At 44.2% G+C, this 12,962-nt stretch overlaps 1 protein-coding gene across 1 annotated transcript in view; it reads right to left on the reverse strand.

Moving 5' to 3' along the window:
- Nucleotides 1–12,962, reverse strand: part of RAD9B (RAD9 checkpoint clamp component B) — a 45,335-nt gene that overhangs the window by 9,687 nt on the left and 22,686 nt on the right. Inside the window, exons 9-10 of the mRNA XM_066604912.1 lie at nt 5,389–5,453; nt 4,777–4,887 (exon numbers count right to left, since the gene is read on the reverse strand). Coding sequence (XP_066461009.1) covers nt 4,777–4,887; nt 5,389–5,453 — 176 coding nt within the window. The remainder of the gene's footprint in view (nt 1–4,776; nt 4,888–5,388; nt 5,454–12,962) is intronic.

Below are 12,962 nucleotides of genomic sequence, written 5' to 3' on the forward strand. Positions count from 1 at the left end.
TGATGATATTATACCTTTTGACACTATACGCTGCAATGTTACCCTTTGTTATGTTTAGACATCGATACTTTCCATGCTGCTTCATGACATACTCTACTTCTAAAAATGTCGGTTAAACTTCTCTCCATAAACGCGAATGGGTTAAACTCACCATTTAAACGCTCATCACTATGGAGAGAAGCGTTGACCCAAAAAGCTGACATTCTTTGTGTGCAGGAGACACATTTCGATGCTTCCGCATGTCCAAAAATTCACCATACTAAATTTCCTAAGATTCTCCTGGCCTGCGCCCCAAACAAAAAGGCAGGAGTATTGATTGCTTTTAGAGATACGATTAATGTACAAACCAACTCAATTATACAGGACCCTAGGGGGAGATTCCTCTTGGTAACAGGAACTTTAAACTCTCTCCCTTTCTCCTTACTGAACATTTACGCACCAAATAAAGCCCAGATAAGTTTTTTGAATAAGACTATCAAGAAATTGCGGAGGCATGGAAATGGAAAAGTGATGATTTGTGGTGACTTTAATCTCGTCCCAGACGATTCCATAGACACAACTTCTCAAACCCGCAGAATCCGCCCAAACTTAAATTCATGGATCCAAAAAGAAGCTCTCTATGACAGCTTCCGTTGCCTAAACGCATCAGCGAGAGAGTATACCTTTTACTCCCCACCGCATAGAACATTTTCGAGAATAGACCTGATATTGGTGGATAGATGGTCCCTACCTTTAATCTCAAGCGCCTCGATTGAAAAGTCCACATGGTCAGATCATGCGCCTGTCTCAGCCACTTTCACATGGGGAGAGGGAGGGAATGTGACACGCACATGGAAATATAACACCTTCCTAATGGGGATCCCTAAACATACAAAAACAATAAAAGATGCCCTCACGGAATATTTTCAATTCAATGTCACTCCGGAGGTTTCTCCAACAACAATCTGGAACACCCACAAAGCGTTCACTAGGGGAATCCTCATTAAAATCAGCGCAAAACACAAAAGAGACAAAGAAAAACAACTCAATGACATCCTATCCCAAATAACAACTACCGAAACTCATCTGCAAACGGTTCAATCAGAGGAACTACATAAACAATTATTTGAACTAAGACATAAGTTACGCTCTCCTCTTATAGATGATTTTGACAAGTCTATCAAAAATTCAAAAATAGCCTACTACTCCTCAATGAACAAACCTTCCAAACTAATGGCAAACCTAGTCAAAAAAACTAGAACAAAAACAAAAATTCCGTACATATCGGACCCAGAAAACAAAAAGCTAAAAATATCACATCCTAAACAGATTGCGGAATGCTTTCGCAAATTCTACGAAAAACTGTATAATCTGAAAGAAGATCCCTCCACTCCCCAGCCGAACAAAAAAGAAATTGCGTCTTTTCTTCAAACATTAAATCTCCCAAAAATTTCAGAGTCGCAACTAAAAAACCTAAGCAAACCCATAACAACCCAAGAAACTATTGACAATATAAGAACTCTAAAACCTCAAAAATCCCCGGGCCCAGATGGCTATCCAAACGAATACTATAAAACCTTTAAGGACATCCTAGCTCCACACCTGACCCAAATGTTTAATTCGGCAATTCAACAAAGTAAATTTCCAAGAGAAATGCTTGAAGCTACTATCGTCACAATAGCCAAACCTGGTAAAGACCCCTCGTCCGTAACAAACTTCCGCCCTATATCGTTGCTCAATTGCGACACTAAACTATACTCAAAAATTATTGCCCAGAGACTACAGACAGTCCTCCTGTCCATAGTACACTCGGATCAAGTGGGCTTTATTAAGGGACGGCAAGCGTCCGATGCCACAAGAAGAGTCATCGATCTTCTCTCTATACTAGAAACCTCCCACACCCCGGCCATACTCCTTGCCTTAGATGCAGAAAAGGCTTTCGATCGCCTACATTGGGAATACACTTTTGCTGTTCTAGAAAAATTTGGACTCACGGGAAATATCATTAACGCAATAAAAGCACTTTACTCCAGCCCCTCAGCTAAAATCTTGGTAGACGGTACACTGTCTGACTCCTTTTCTATCACTAACGGGACCCGTCAGGGATGCCCACTTTCCCCCCTATTATTTATTTTAGCTATGGAACCCTTAGCTGAATCCATAAGAATGAACACTAACATACAGGGAATACCTACAAAAACTAGACAACACAAAATCAGCTTATTTGCAGATGATACGCTAATTATGATAACTAACCCTTTATCTTCCCTTAGACATGTATATTCTAGTTTATCCTTATTCTCAAAAATTTCATACTATAAATTAAATGTGTCCAAGACACAAATATTGGGAGTCCTCATTCCAAATGACTTAAAAAGAGATATAAAATCTGAATTCCCATTTCAGTGGCAATCCCAAAATATTCCCTATCTTGGAATCCAAATATGCTTTCCCCTGTCCGCCACCACTTCAAGTAACTATTTGCCACTACTTAAAGCAATACAGGAAGATTTAAACGACTTTAAAAAACATCACTCTACATGGCTGGGAAAGATTACACTATATAAAATGATAATTCTTCCAAAAATCCTTTATTATTTCAGAACACTTCCTATTCCGATCCCCCAAAAAATATTTAAAAAATTCCAGAGTCAGATGTCAGACTATGTGTGGAATGGTAAACCACCAAGAGTGGCACGCTCTATCTTGTCTTTACATAAAACCCAAGGAGGAGTGGATCTTCCCAACTTAGAGACTTATTATACAGCGATTCTAATTAATCAGTCAAGAGACTGGCTAACCCACTTGACAATGACAGGATGGGTAAACTTGGAACGAGAAATTATTAACTCCAAAGCCCTAAAGTCGCTAATTTATGCAACTATTATGGCAACTCAACATTCACAATTGAGGTAAAAAATTGTGATCCCAAACACCTCACCAACAATCACAGCGACAACGGCAGCATGGATCAAACTTACTCAAAGCATAGAATATACAAAAACCCATAACCAAAACTCAATACCACTAGACACCCTAGAACATTTCATTCCGGGAATGAAACTAAGCAATTGGTTAGAGGTGGGGATAAAACAAATAGCTGACCTTTATGAACAAAACTCACTGAAACCCTTTTCACTATTGGTCCATCAATTCAACTTACCAACAACAGAAATGTATAGATATTTCCAATTAAGATCCTTACTGAAATCCATCCACCCTCAAAGTACAGTGATCTCTCACATAATGATTTCAAACATAACAAAACTACAAAAGGGAAACAAGAGTTCAACCAGACTCCTCTACGACCAGATGACTGGCAACCTACGGTCGGGTAAGAGATGCCACCTTTTAAACTGGGAAAAAGACCTAAAAACAAAGTTCTCTCTTGAAAGCTGGTTAGAGTCTTTTAAAAGAACCAAACAAGCAACAAAAAGTGCCAATTTAATAGAAACCCACTTAAAAACTCTCACAAGGTGGTACCTCACTCCGGACCAACTAAAGAAAAGGCGGATAGTTGCCGGGGCTGAATGTTGGAGGGGCTGCGGTCAGGAGGGATCCCTAATCCACATTCTTTGGGCATGCCCCCTAATCACCGTATACTGGTCTAACGTATATGCACTAATTAACAAAGTCTCGACTACTAATGTCCCGAAACTCCCCGCTACAGCACTTTTGCTTCTCGACCTTGGAGAAATCAAACCTGAAAAAAGACAGTTAATAAGCCACATACTGATGTGAGCAAAAATCTTAATCACTAGGAAATGGCGAACTACGGAAATCCCTCATATAAACGAGTTAACCCAACTTATAATGGAACACGGAACCTTTGAGAAAGCTCTTGCGCTTAGAAATAACTCATACCTAAAACACGCGGCAGTATGGAAACAATGGTTTGACAAATTTCAGCTAGATGTCTAAAAACTGTTATTTTCTATGTTTTCCTATCCCCGCTATCCTATAATCCCTTTGTTCTTCTCTCCCCCCCCCCTCACCTATCAGTCCCCCCCTGTGTCCTGACTTACCTAACAAACTCAACATTGTGTATCTTAAATGACTAAACATGATTTCACACTGAAAAATTTGATTGTTTCTGATTTTCTATTGTAACTTCCTGGAAAAAATTGTTTTATCACTAATGAATATTTGTATACCTGATTGTGAAATTCAATAAAAATCTAATGAAGAAAAAAAAAAAAAAAAATGGATCCTAAATAGAGATGAGCGAACACGTTCGGCTCCGCCCCTTTTTCGCCCGAACACCGAACTTTGCGAACACTTCAGTGTTCGGGCGAAAAAGTTCGGGGGCCGCCGTGGCAGCGCGGGGGGGTGCGGCGGGGAGTGGGGGGGAGAGGGAGAGAGAGAGGGCTCCCCCCTGTTCCCCGCTACTGCCGCCCGCGCCGCCGCGCATCTCCCCGCCCCCCGGCGGCACCCGGACACTTACGCGCGAACACTGCAGTGTTCGGCAAAGCCGGTGTCCGGGTGCGGATGTGTCCGTAACGGACACGTTCGCTCATCCCTAATCCTAAACTAAGCAGACGTAACCAATCCTGTATATTTTGTGTGCAGTTAAATTTAAGTGACCACAATGTAATAATGTAATAAATAATGTAACATCATACAGAACAGAAGCTTGAACTCCCAGACCTTTATCAACAGCATTTGTAAGACATTTGGACATCAGAAATGCAGTAAAACCGCTATTGTGAAGAGGAAAAAGCATATGATAATTTCATGTAATCGTAATTAAAAAAATGTACATCTATTTTGTATATCTATATGAAAAGGTGGACCTACTCAAGGGCTGTGTCATGTGATTTTTGAGAAGATGAATCATCCGTTTCTTCCAATGTTGCCAAAACAAAGTTTACTTCAAATAGCATATCATCTATGCTGAATATTATTGGTCTAAATGATAAACAATTGTGTAATTAATGGTCTTGACACAAACAGATTTCGTACATAGATTATCAGAAAAACTGGGATTACCATTTGACATAAACATTTAAAATAAAAGTTTTTAAAGAAATCTCTCTCTTTGACCCAGATGTTACCTCTCTGCTATCCAGAAGCAGACTCCAATGAATAACACTGCAAACCACATGGCACATGTGCTACTTTCTAATGCGCTGCACAGCGTTATTGAAGGATGCTGATTAGAGATGAGCGAGCGTACTCGGTAAGGACAGATACTCAAGCGAGTATCGTCCTTACCGAGTACCTGCCTACTCGCCCGCAAAGATTCGGGTGCCGGAGGAGGGCGGGGAACGGGAGGGAGATCTCTCTCTCTCTCCCTCCTGCTCACTCCCACAACACAGCGCTCACCCCCGCCAGCACCCGAATCTTTAAAATAACTCTGAGAATCCCTTTAATAAAAATAATAACACATGTTATGTAAAAAAAACTTACTGTCCCGGTTTGCTGAAATTAATTGTAATGACGGCACTGGTCGCCTCTGCAAATGATAAGAAGCCCTGTAAATAAACAGCAAGAGAAAAGAGTTTTTCCATAATGAGCATTTTAAGCATAACTTCAGCTTTTACATCTCTTGCCAATAAGAATACTCTAAAATATTAGCAAATGCCTTACTTTATTACTTCTTATGTTATACTATTTTACGTATGAGGAGTCCTTTCCCCATAGCCAAAGCTGAATTAAGAAGTCTGCTGGTGTCTTATTACTAAAATGTAATGAATTGTGCTAATTATAATAGTTTAACTGGCTGTAGATATGATCAATTCAAAATAGTAATGATATTTTGAAGCAGATCGTGTATGACCATATCAGGGAAGTATATGGGTGGCCAAAGATCAAGGTATCCTTCCAGGAAGTCAACTTGGTGTCTCTTAAGGCAGGGGTCCCCAACCACCGGGCCGCGGACCGGGGCCGGGCCGTTAGGTGTCTAGCGCCGGTCCGCGGCACCGCCGGGAACTCTTGCTCTAAACACAAGGCCCGCGGGCTGAATCCGGCGCGCTGCCTTGTGCTATGTGGCCCGCCGCTGACCACCGAAGCGATTACCAGCGGGGGCGCCGCAGCTCCCCGCTGGTAATTGCGCTGATCCCGGCGCACACACTGACGTCTGTGCAGCCAGGAACCTCCTCCCCGAGTCCCCTGCTCATTAGTTCCGCAGGAGAGGACTCGGGGAGGAAACGTTCCCGGCTGCACACTGACGTGAGGGCAAGCAGACAGAGAGCGACGCTGACAGCAGGAAGGAGGTAAGTATATGGGTTGGGGGGCTGCTTACTACTGGGGGGGGGCTGCCTATTTCGGGGGGGTACTTATTACAGGGGAAGGGGCTGCCTATTACTGGGGAGGTGGGGGCTACTTATTACTGGGAAGGGGCTGCCTATTACTGGGGGGGGGGGGCTACTTATTACAGGGGAAGGGGCTGCCTATTACTGGGGGGGCTGCCTATTACAGGGGGGCTGTGTATTACGGGGGGGGGCTACTTATTACAGGGGAAGGGGCTGCCTATTACTGGGGGGGGGGGCTACTTATTACAGGGGAAGGGGCTGCTTATTACTGGGGGCTGCCTATTACTGGGGGGGACCTGCTTATTACTGGGGGGGCTGCCTATTACTGGGGTGGGGGGCTGCCTATTACTGGGGGGGGGCTAACTACTGAGAGGTGGGGGCTGCCTATTAGTGAGGGGTGGGGGCTGTCTATTACTGGGGGAGGGGAGATAAATTATATGCTGCCCTATGTGTGTGCTGGGGGGGGGGGGGGGATAGATTATATACTGCCCTATGTGTGTACTGCCAGGACATTCTAAATGTCATAATTAAATAAGAATGCACTAAACTCCAACTCCCTTCATAACCCCGCCCCATATAACCAAAGCCCCGCCCATGTCCAGCCCAACCCTGCCGGGCCTTGTAAAAATGGTCTTGCTTGAAGCTGATCCCTGGTGCCAAAAATGTTGGGGACCACTGTCTTAAGGGACCTGCAGAGCAGAAGTGAAACTATCAGGAAGTAAGATAACAGAAGGCTGTCTTCTTTCATGTTCACATTTTTTCATAAAAATCAGATTTGCTTAAACAGTTATTCCTACCGTAAACATTTATGGCACGTCTTCCAACATACTGTGGAGATACGTGCGGGTCCAAGCGGTGGGACCACATTGATCAGGCATTTGTGGTATAGTCTATGGATATACAATAAACGTCTAAGGTGAGAATACCCCATTTAACTCCTTAAGGACCAGACACTTTTTAGGGATTTAACCCATGTGGTGGTTTAACTGCCCTGTTTTTTTTCCTTCAGTTGGCAAAATTATTTTTGCAGCGTTTTTTTTCTGTGACATATAGGGCTCTTTTTTAAATATCTTTTTCACAACTTTTTTTTTAAGTTTTTTAGTTTTAATGGGGGTAAAAAGCTAAAAAAATTATTTTTCTTTTAACCCTTTCCAATCCAATGTCGGGCCTGCCCCGACATCATCATTTCCCTCCACAGCTCCGATGTCGGGACGGGTCCGACACTGCAGTGCAGGAGTGCATCTGCACCCGATCATCAGATACATGGGGTGCAGATGCACTCCTGCACTGATCCTCATCATGCACCCCCGAGGAGAAGGCAGAAAGGCTTTTTAACCCTTTCTGCCTTCTCCTTTACACATTACATAGCGCTCAATTAGTGCTATGTAATACACAAAGATTCCGGCCGCCGATCATGTGACCGCCGGTGTTACCTGACCCCCAGCGGTCACATGAACGCCGAGCCGGGAGCCTGCACCGTGGGGGGAATGGGGAAGTAATACTTCCGCTTTCTCCCTTCTGCCTCCCGGCCCGGCGATCATGTGACCACTGGGTGCCACCTGACCCCAGCAGTCCCATGATCGCCGAGTCGGGAGGTAGAAGGGAGAATGCGGAAGACGCCGGACAGGTAAACAGGTCACCCCACAGTGCAGTGAGCACCTGCACCCTCCTGAACTCTGTCAGTTCAGGAGGGTGCAGGGAAAATGTATTTTTTCTCATCAATTCTCCCCAGCTCCAAATAAATTTGAGCTGGGGAGAATGGATGAAAAAAAAAAAAAGGATTGGAAAGGGTTAACATTTATAATTTTTTTTTTAAATTAGTATATTTACGCTAAAATAAAGTATGGGAACGGGTTCCTCATTTTGTTTTGGACGTTGTGATATATAATGTGTATGGTTTTGGATTACAGGGTGCATACGGCAACGGTTATGGCTGGCGTCGGCTTTGGGTTATTTTCTTTTTTAAGTATAAATTTTTATTTTATACTGTAATTTTTTTTTTACTTATGTATGTAATTTTTCTTTTTTTACTATGTCGCCCATGACGTCATATAAGACCTCTGGAGGACATTCACATGTTATTTTTAATTTTGACACTTTTACACTGTAGCTGGGGCATCCATAGGATTACGTAGGCTGGACGTCTAGAAAATTCCAGATCAGAATGGCGAAGCATCTCAGGGATATTCAGAAGGGATGTGTAGGCAAATCGGGGGTTGCTAACCATTTTATTAATACACATGATGGTAAGGTGGAAGGATTTGGCATTGAAAGGGTGTGTAGAAATAGAAAGCAGAAGGTAGAAATGCGAGATATCTTCCGTAGGGAGGACTTTTGGATTCTGGAATTGGACACTAGATATCCACATGGGATGAATTATAGAACTGATTTATTTTGTATTTATTAGTTTTATTTGTATTATTTAGTAAAGGTTTTGTTTTTTGCCTCTTTGGAAAAAAAAATTTTTTTTGAATTTTTTATTTATTTATTTATTTTTTATTTTATTTTTTTTTCTATTCCATTTATCTTACCCTATGCTCATGTCTGGTAATAAATAAAAAAAAAAAAAATTTTCCAGCTAAGGGTGCATTCAGACGACCGTATATCGGCTGAGTTTTCACGCCCAGCCGATATACGGCGTCTCTCTCTGCAGGGGGAGGAGGCTGGAAGAGTCGGGAGCAGTGCACTGAGCTCCCGCTCTGCCTTCTCTCCACCCCCTTGCACTATTTTCACTTAGGAGAGGTGGGACGGGGGCGGAGCTAATTCTAGGAACTTAGCCCCGCCCCCATTCTACCTCCTCTTATTGCAAATAGTGCAGAGGGGTGGAGAGGAGGCAGAGGGGGCGGGAGCTCAGAGCACTGCTCCCGGCTCTTCCAGCCTCCTCCCCCTGCAGAGAGAGTCGCCCGATATTGGCTGGGCTTGAAAACCCAGCCGATATACAGTCGTCTGAATGCACCCTAATTCTGTGTTCAGTTCCTAAAAGGCATTAATTTTTCAATTTGCAATATAGATTTACAAACACCATATTGAAACTTACATATATGTTATAGATCTGATTCATTGATACTCTGTGTATAGAATTATGTTTGTTATCTGACATCGGAGTTTCCTACTTAGAGTATGTATATTGCATATATTATATACAAGATTACTCTAAATCCCAGCGCTTAGCTCCACCCCCGCCCCTCCCATTGCAAATAGTGGTGAGGGGCGGGGAAGGGGCGGGAGCTCAGTTCCTGCTCCTGGCTCTTCTATCCTCCCCTCCCTTCCCTGCAGACAAGGACACCGTATATCGGCTCGGCGTGAAAACCGAGCCGATATACGGTAGTCTAAATAAGCCCTAAAAATGCATACGGCAGATCAATTTAGACTATAGATTTTTCCACAGTATGTGCATGAGCTTTCTTGAAATGTCATCCTCAGAGCTCTTGCACAGTTGCGTTTTTCTCATGCGATATCGCTGCATGTTTTTAACGCGAATGTCAATGGGACTTTCTAATGTTAGGAACGCACTGCACAAAAATCGCAAAGCACAAACTTGCGATTTTTGTGTGATACGTTTTTAATATTAGAAAGTCCCATTGACATTTGCGTTAAAAAAGCAGCGATATCGCGTGAAGAAAATAAAAACACAAGTGTGCAAGAGCCCCCAGTGCTTGAAATTTGAAGAATTTCTATGGGGTGTTAACTTTATTCAGATACAGTTTATAGGGAAAGCATACAGTATAACTTGTTTTAATTCATTTAGATCTCCGCTTATTCAGAGTTTAGAGGTCCAGTGGGCGGTCCTATTAGTGATTGACAGCTATATGTGTATAACTGAGCATACAGAGATAGATGCCATTCACTGATAGGACAATAGGATATAAATGAATAAAACAAGTTATACTGGATCTTTTTACTCAAAACTATATCTCAATCTGCTTAGTAACTCCAGCTTTATAAGATGTTGCCTGTAGATCCAATGTGACAGGTTTCCTTTAAAGGAGAGCGCAGACACAGTCTTATGAAAAGAGTCATCGTGTGAAGTGTGTGTGTGCATGCTGATTTCTCAGGGGCAGAGCACTGGAAGGGGAACCCGATGAGTATGAAAAGCAGTTTCCCGCACCCCGTTCCCTTAGTTTTAAACCCCATAACCTAGTTTATGGAGCACAAAGGTCATGACAGAGGCCCTTTAAAGAATGTTTCTCATGAAAAACATAAATCTGTCCACAATTCTAATGTAATGAGCTTCAAAGGAAGTGGCTCATAGTGAGTAGCCTTAAAGGGGTTTTGTCATAAAAAAAAAAAAATCAATACTTACCTATTCCTCCCCAGGCAGACTCCTTACCAGATCTTCTCCCTGACAATCATCTCCAGTTCCCCGGGTCACCTTGCCTCCAGCCGGCCAGATCCTCCTCTTTTTGTTATGATGCATCCATTCCTCGCATTCTTCTTCCTGCCTGGTAACGTACGCTATGTCACTAGTGACATAATGTCCACTTCCTAGGAAGGAATGCAAATCTATTGCTGAGACTGTGCGCATGCGCAGTCTCTGCAGTAGTCAGCACTCCCTGCTAGGTTGTGAATGCTACATCAATAGCGACTTAGCATACTTTGCCAAGCAGGAAGAAAAATGCGAGGAATGGACGCTTTGTCACTGGAAGAAGAGGATCTAGCTGGCTGGAGGTGAGGTGACCCAGGGCGTCTGCAGGAGACAGGAGAAGATGAGCAGGGAGAAGATGCAGTAAGTAGACTGCCTGGGGAAGTATAGGTAAGTATAGAATTTTTTTTTTTTAATGACAGAACACCTTTAAGTGGGGACAGGCATCTCCAGCACTTAGAGGTTTAGATTAAGGGACGTTTTAAGGGACAAAGATTATTTATGTGGGCTAGGTCGAAAGTAGGGGCAGTACGGCAGGAGAATAGGCTAAGTGTTTCGTTGAGGGACAGTAGGTGGGGAGTGAAAGTCAGTTTATGAGGGGCGTGGCTAGCGGATGGCCAAGCAGGAGGTGTAGGAGACAGGCTCCTGCTTCACTCACCTTTCCCACAGCGAATTTACCTCCAGACCAAGGCAATTTTTATTCAGCCAGGGTGCAATGAAGAAGAGGACAGCACCGGAGGCCAGGCCACCTGTGGAGAGCGGAAGAAAAGGCAGCATGGAACATTTTCTTGGCGCGCCGGGCCCAGGCGGAAGAAAAACCAAGATGGCGCCGGAGAGCTCCCGCGCGTTCCTGCCTTCAGCTGCTGATGCGGTGCAGCAGAGCCCAACTCCGCGGCCCCCACAGGCGGAGACAACATCAGGAGAGGCAGCGGCAGAGCACTCTGTCAGTGCTGTATGCCCTGGAGGACGGAAAACTAGGATGGCGCCGACCCCGACCTCAGAGAGCACATGTGAGCCCTGGCCTCCCACTGCAGAGGCAGCACAGCGGAGCCCGACTTTACAGCTCTCACCGGCAGAAACCACACTGGGAGAAGCAGAATTAAGGGAGACATCTAAAGGCCCAAGGGACGCTGACAGCCTAAGACCCAAGCGGAGATACCAGGAGGCAGCAAAACCGTGAGTAGAGAGCACACCAGCCCACTCACAATGCGAGACCCCCCCCCTCTCAGAGCAGCCCAAACAATTCCTAAAACCAGTAGGAATATGGATCCCCTGGGGTGGTCTTTATCGCCAGATTCAAGCCCACCTAGTAGCCCTGATTACATCTCTACGGAAGGGGCCACAACTAGGGGTGATAATGATGCTTGGAAAGTGCGCATTATGTCAGTTCCTACAAAGGACGAACTGCATGCATTATTTACTAGATTTGAATCATCTAATACGCAAGCTTTGGAGCAAATTCATTCTGACATACATAAAATGGGCCACAGGCTTATACAAGTGGAGGAAGCCCAGGAGGGGACGGCAGCCATCTTAGAGTCTAACAGACAGGCCATTCAACTTCAAGTGGATCAGATAAAAAACATTACAATGCACCTTGATGACCTTGAAAATAGGAACAGGAGACACAATTTACGCATCCGAGGTCTGACGGAAGGAATTGAGGGTCATCAACTAGAGGACTGGGCTCAAACCTTCTTTTTGCAGCTACTGGATCGATCAACAGAGAATCCGGTCATAATCAACAGGATTCACAGAGCACTAGGACCTATGGCGACTGATCTGAATCGACCCAGAGATATAATCTGCAGGATCCATTTTTTCAAGGATAAAGATGCTATCTTACGCGCCGCTAAAAAAGGAGACCTTTTACATAATTGTAGACCGATCATCCTACTGCAAGACCTAGCATGTCACACGCTCCGTCTCAGAGGGGCCCTGAAACTGCTTCTAATAGAGCTCAAAGATTACGGCATATCGTATCGCTGGGGGTTCCTGTTTGCTCTGATAGCTAAGAAAGAAAGCAAAACATCCACTCTACATACACTGGGCGATCTGCCTAAATTTTTGGGAACATTCCAGCTTCCAATGATTGCCCTCCCGGACTGGCCCATGGTCCCGAACTTGATTGCGCCTACTGCACAAAAACATTGGCAAATCGCTCAACCCAAACAGCGCCATGAGCGCCGCAGAGGCCTAACAGCTGACACCAGAGGCGTAACTTGAAGCTTCTGGGCCCCAGTGCAAAACCTGTAATGGGGCCCCCAACTACAATGCTTTATTCATAGTACTGAGCACCCTATATGGAGAGGAGAGGCCTTATGACCCCTAAGGCTTCTAGGCCTGGGTGCGACCGCATAAAGTCA

Source organism: Eleutherodactylus coqui, chromosome 5 (genome assembly GCF_035609145.1).
Source record: "Eleutherodactylus coqui strain aEleCoq1 chromosome 5, aEleCoq1.hap1, whole genome shotgun sequence".
Taxonomy (NCBI): Eukaryota; Metazoa; Chordata; class Amphibia; order Anura; family Eleutherodactylidae; genus Eleutherodactylus; species Eleutherodactylus coqui.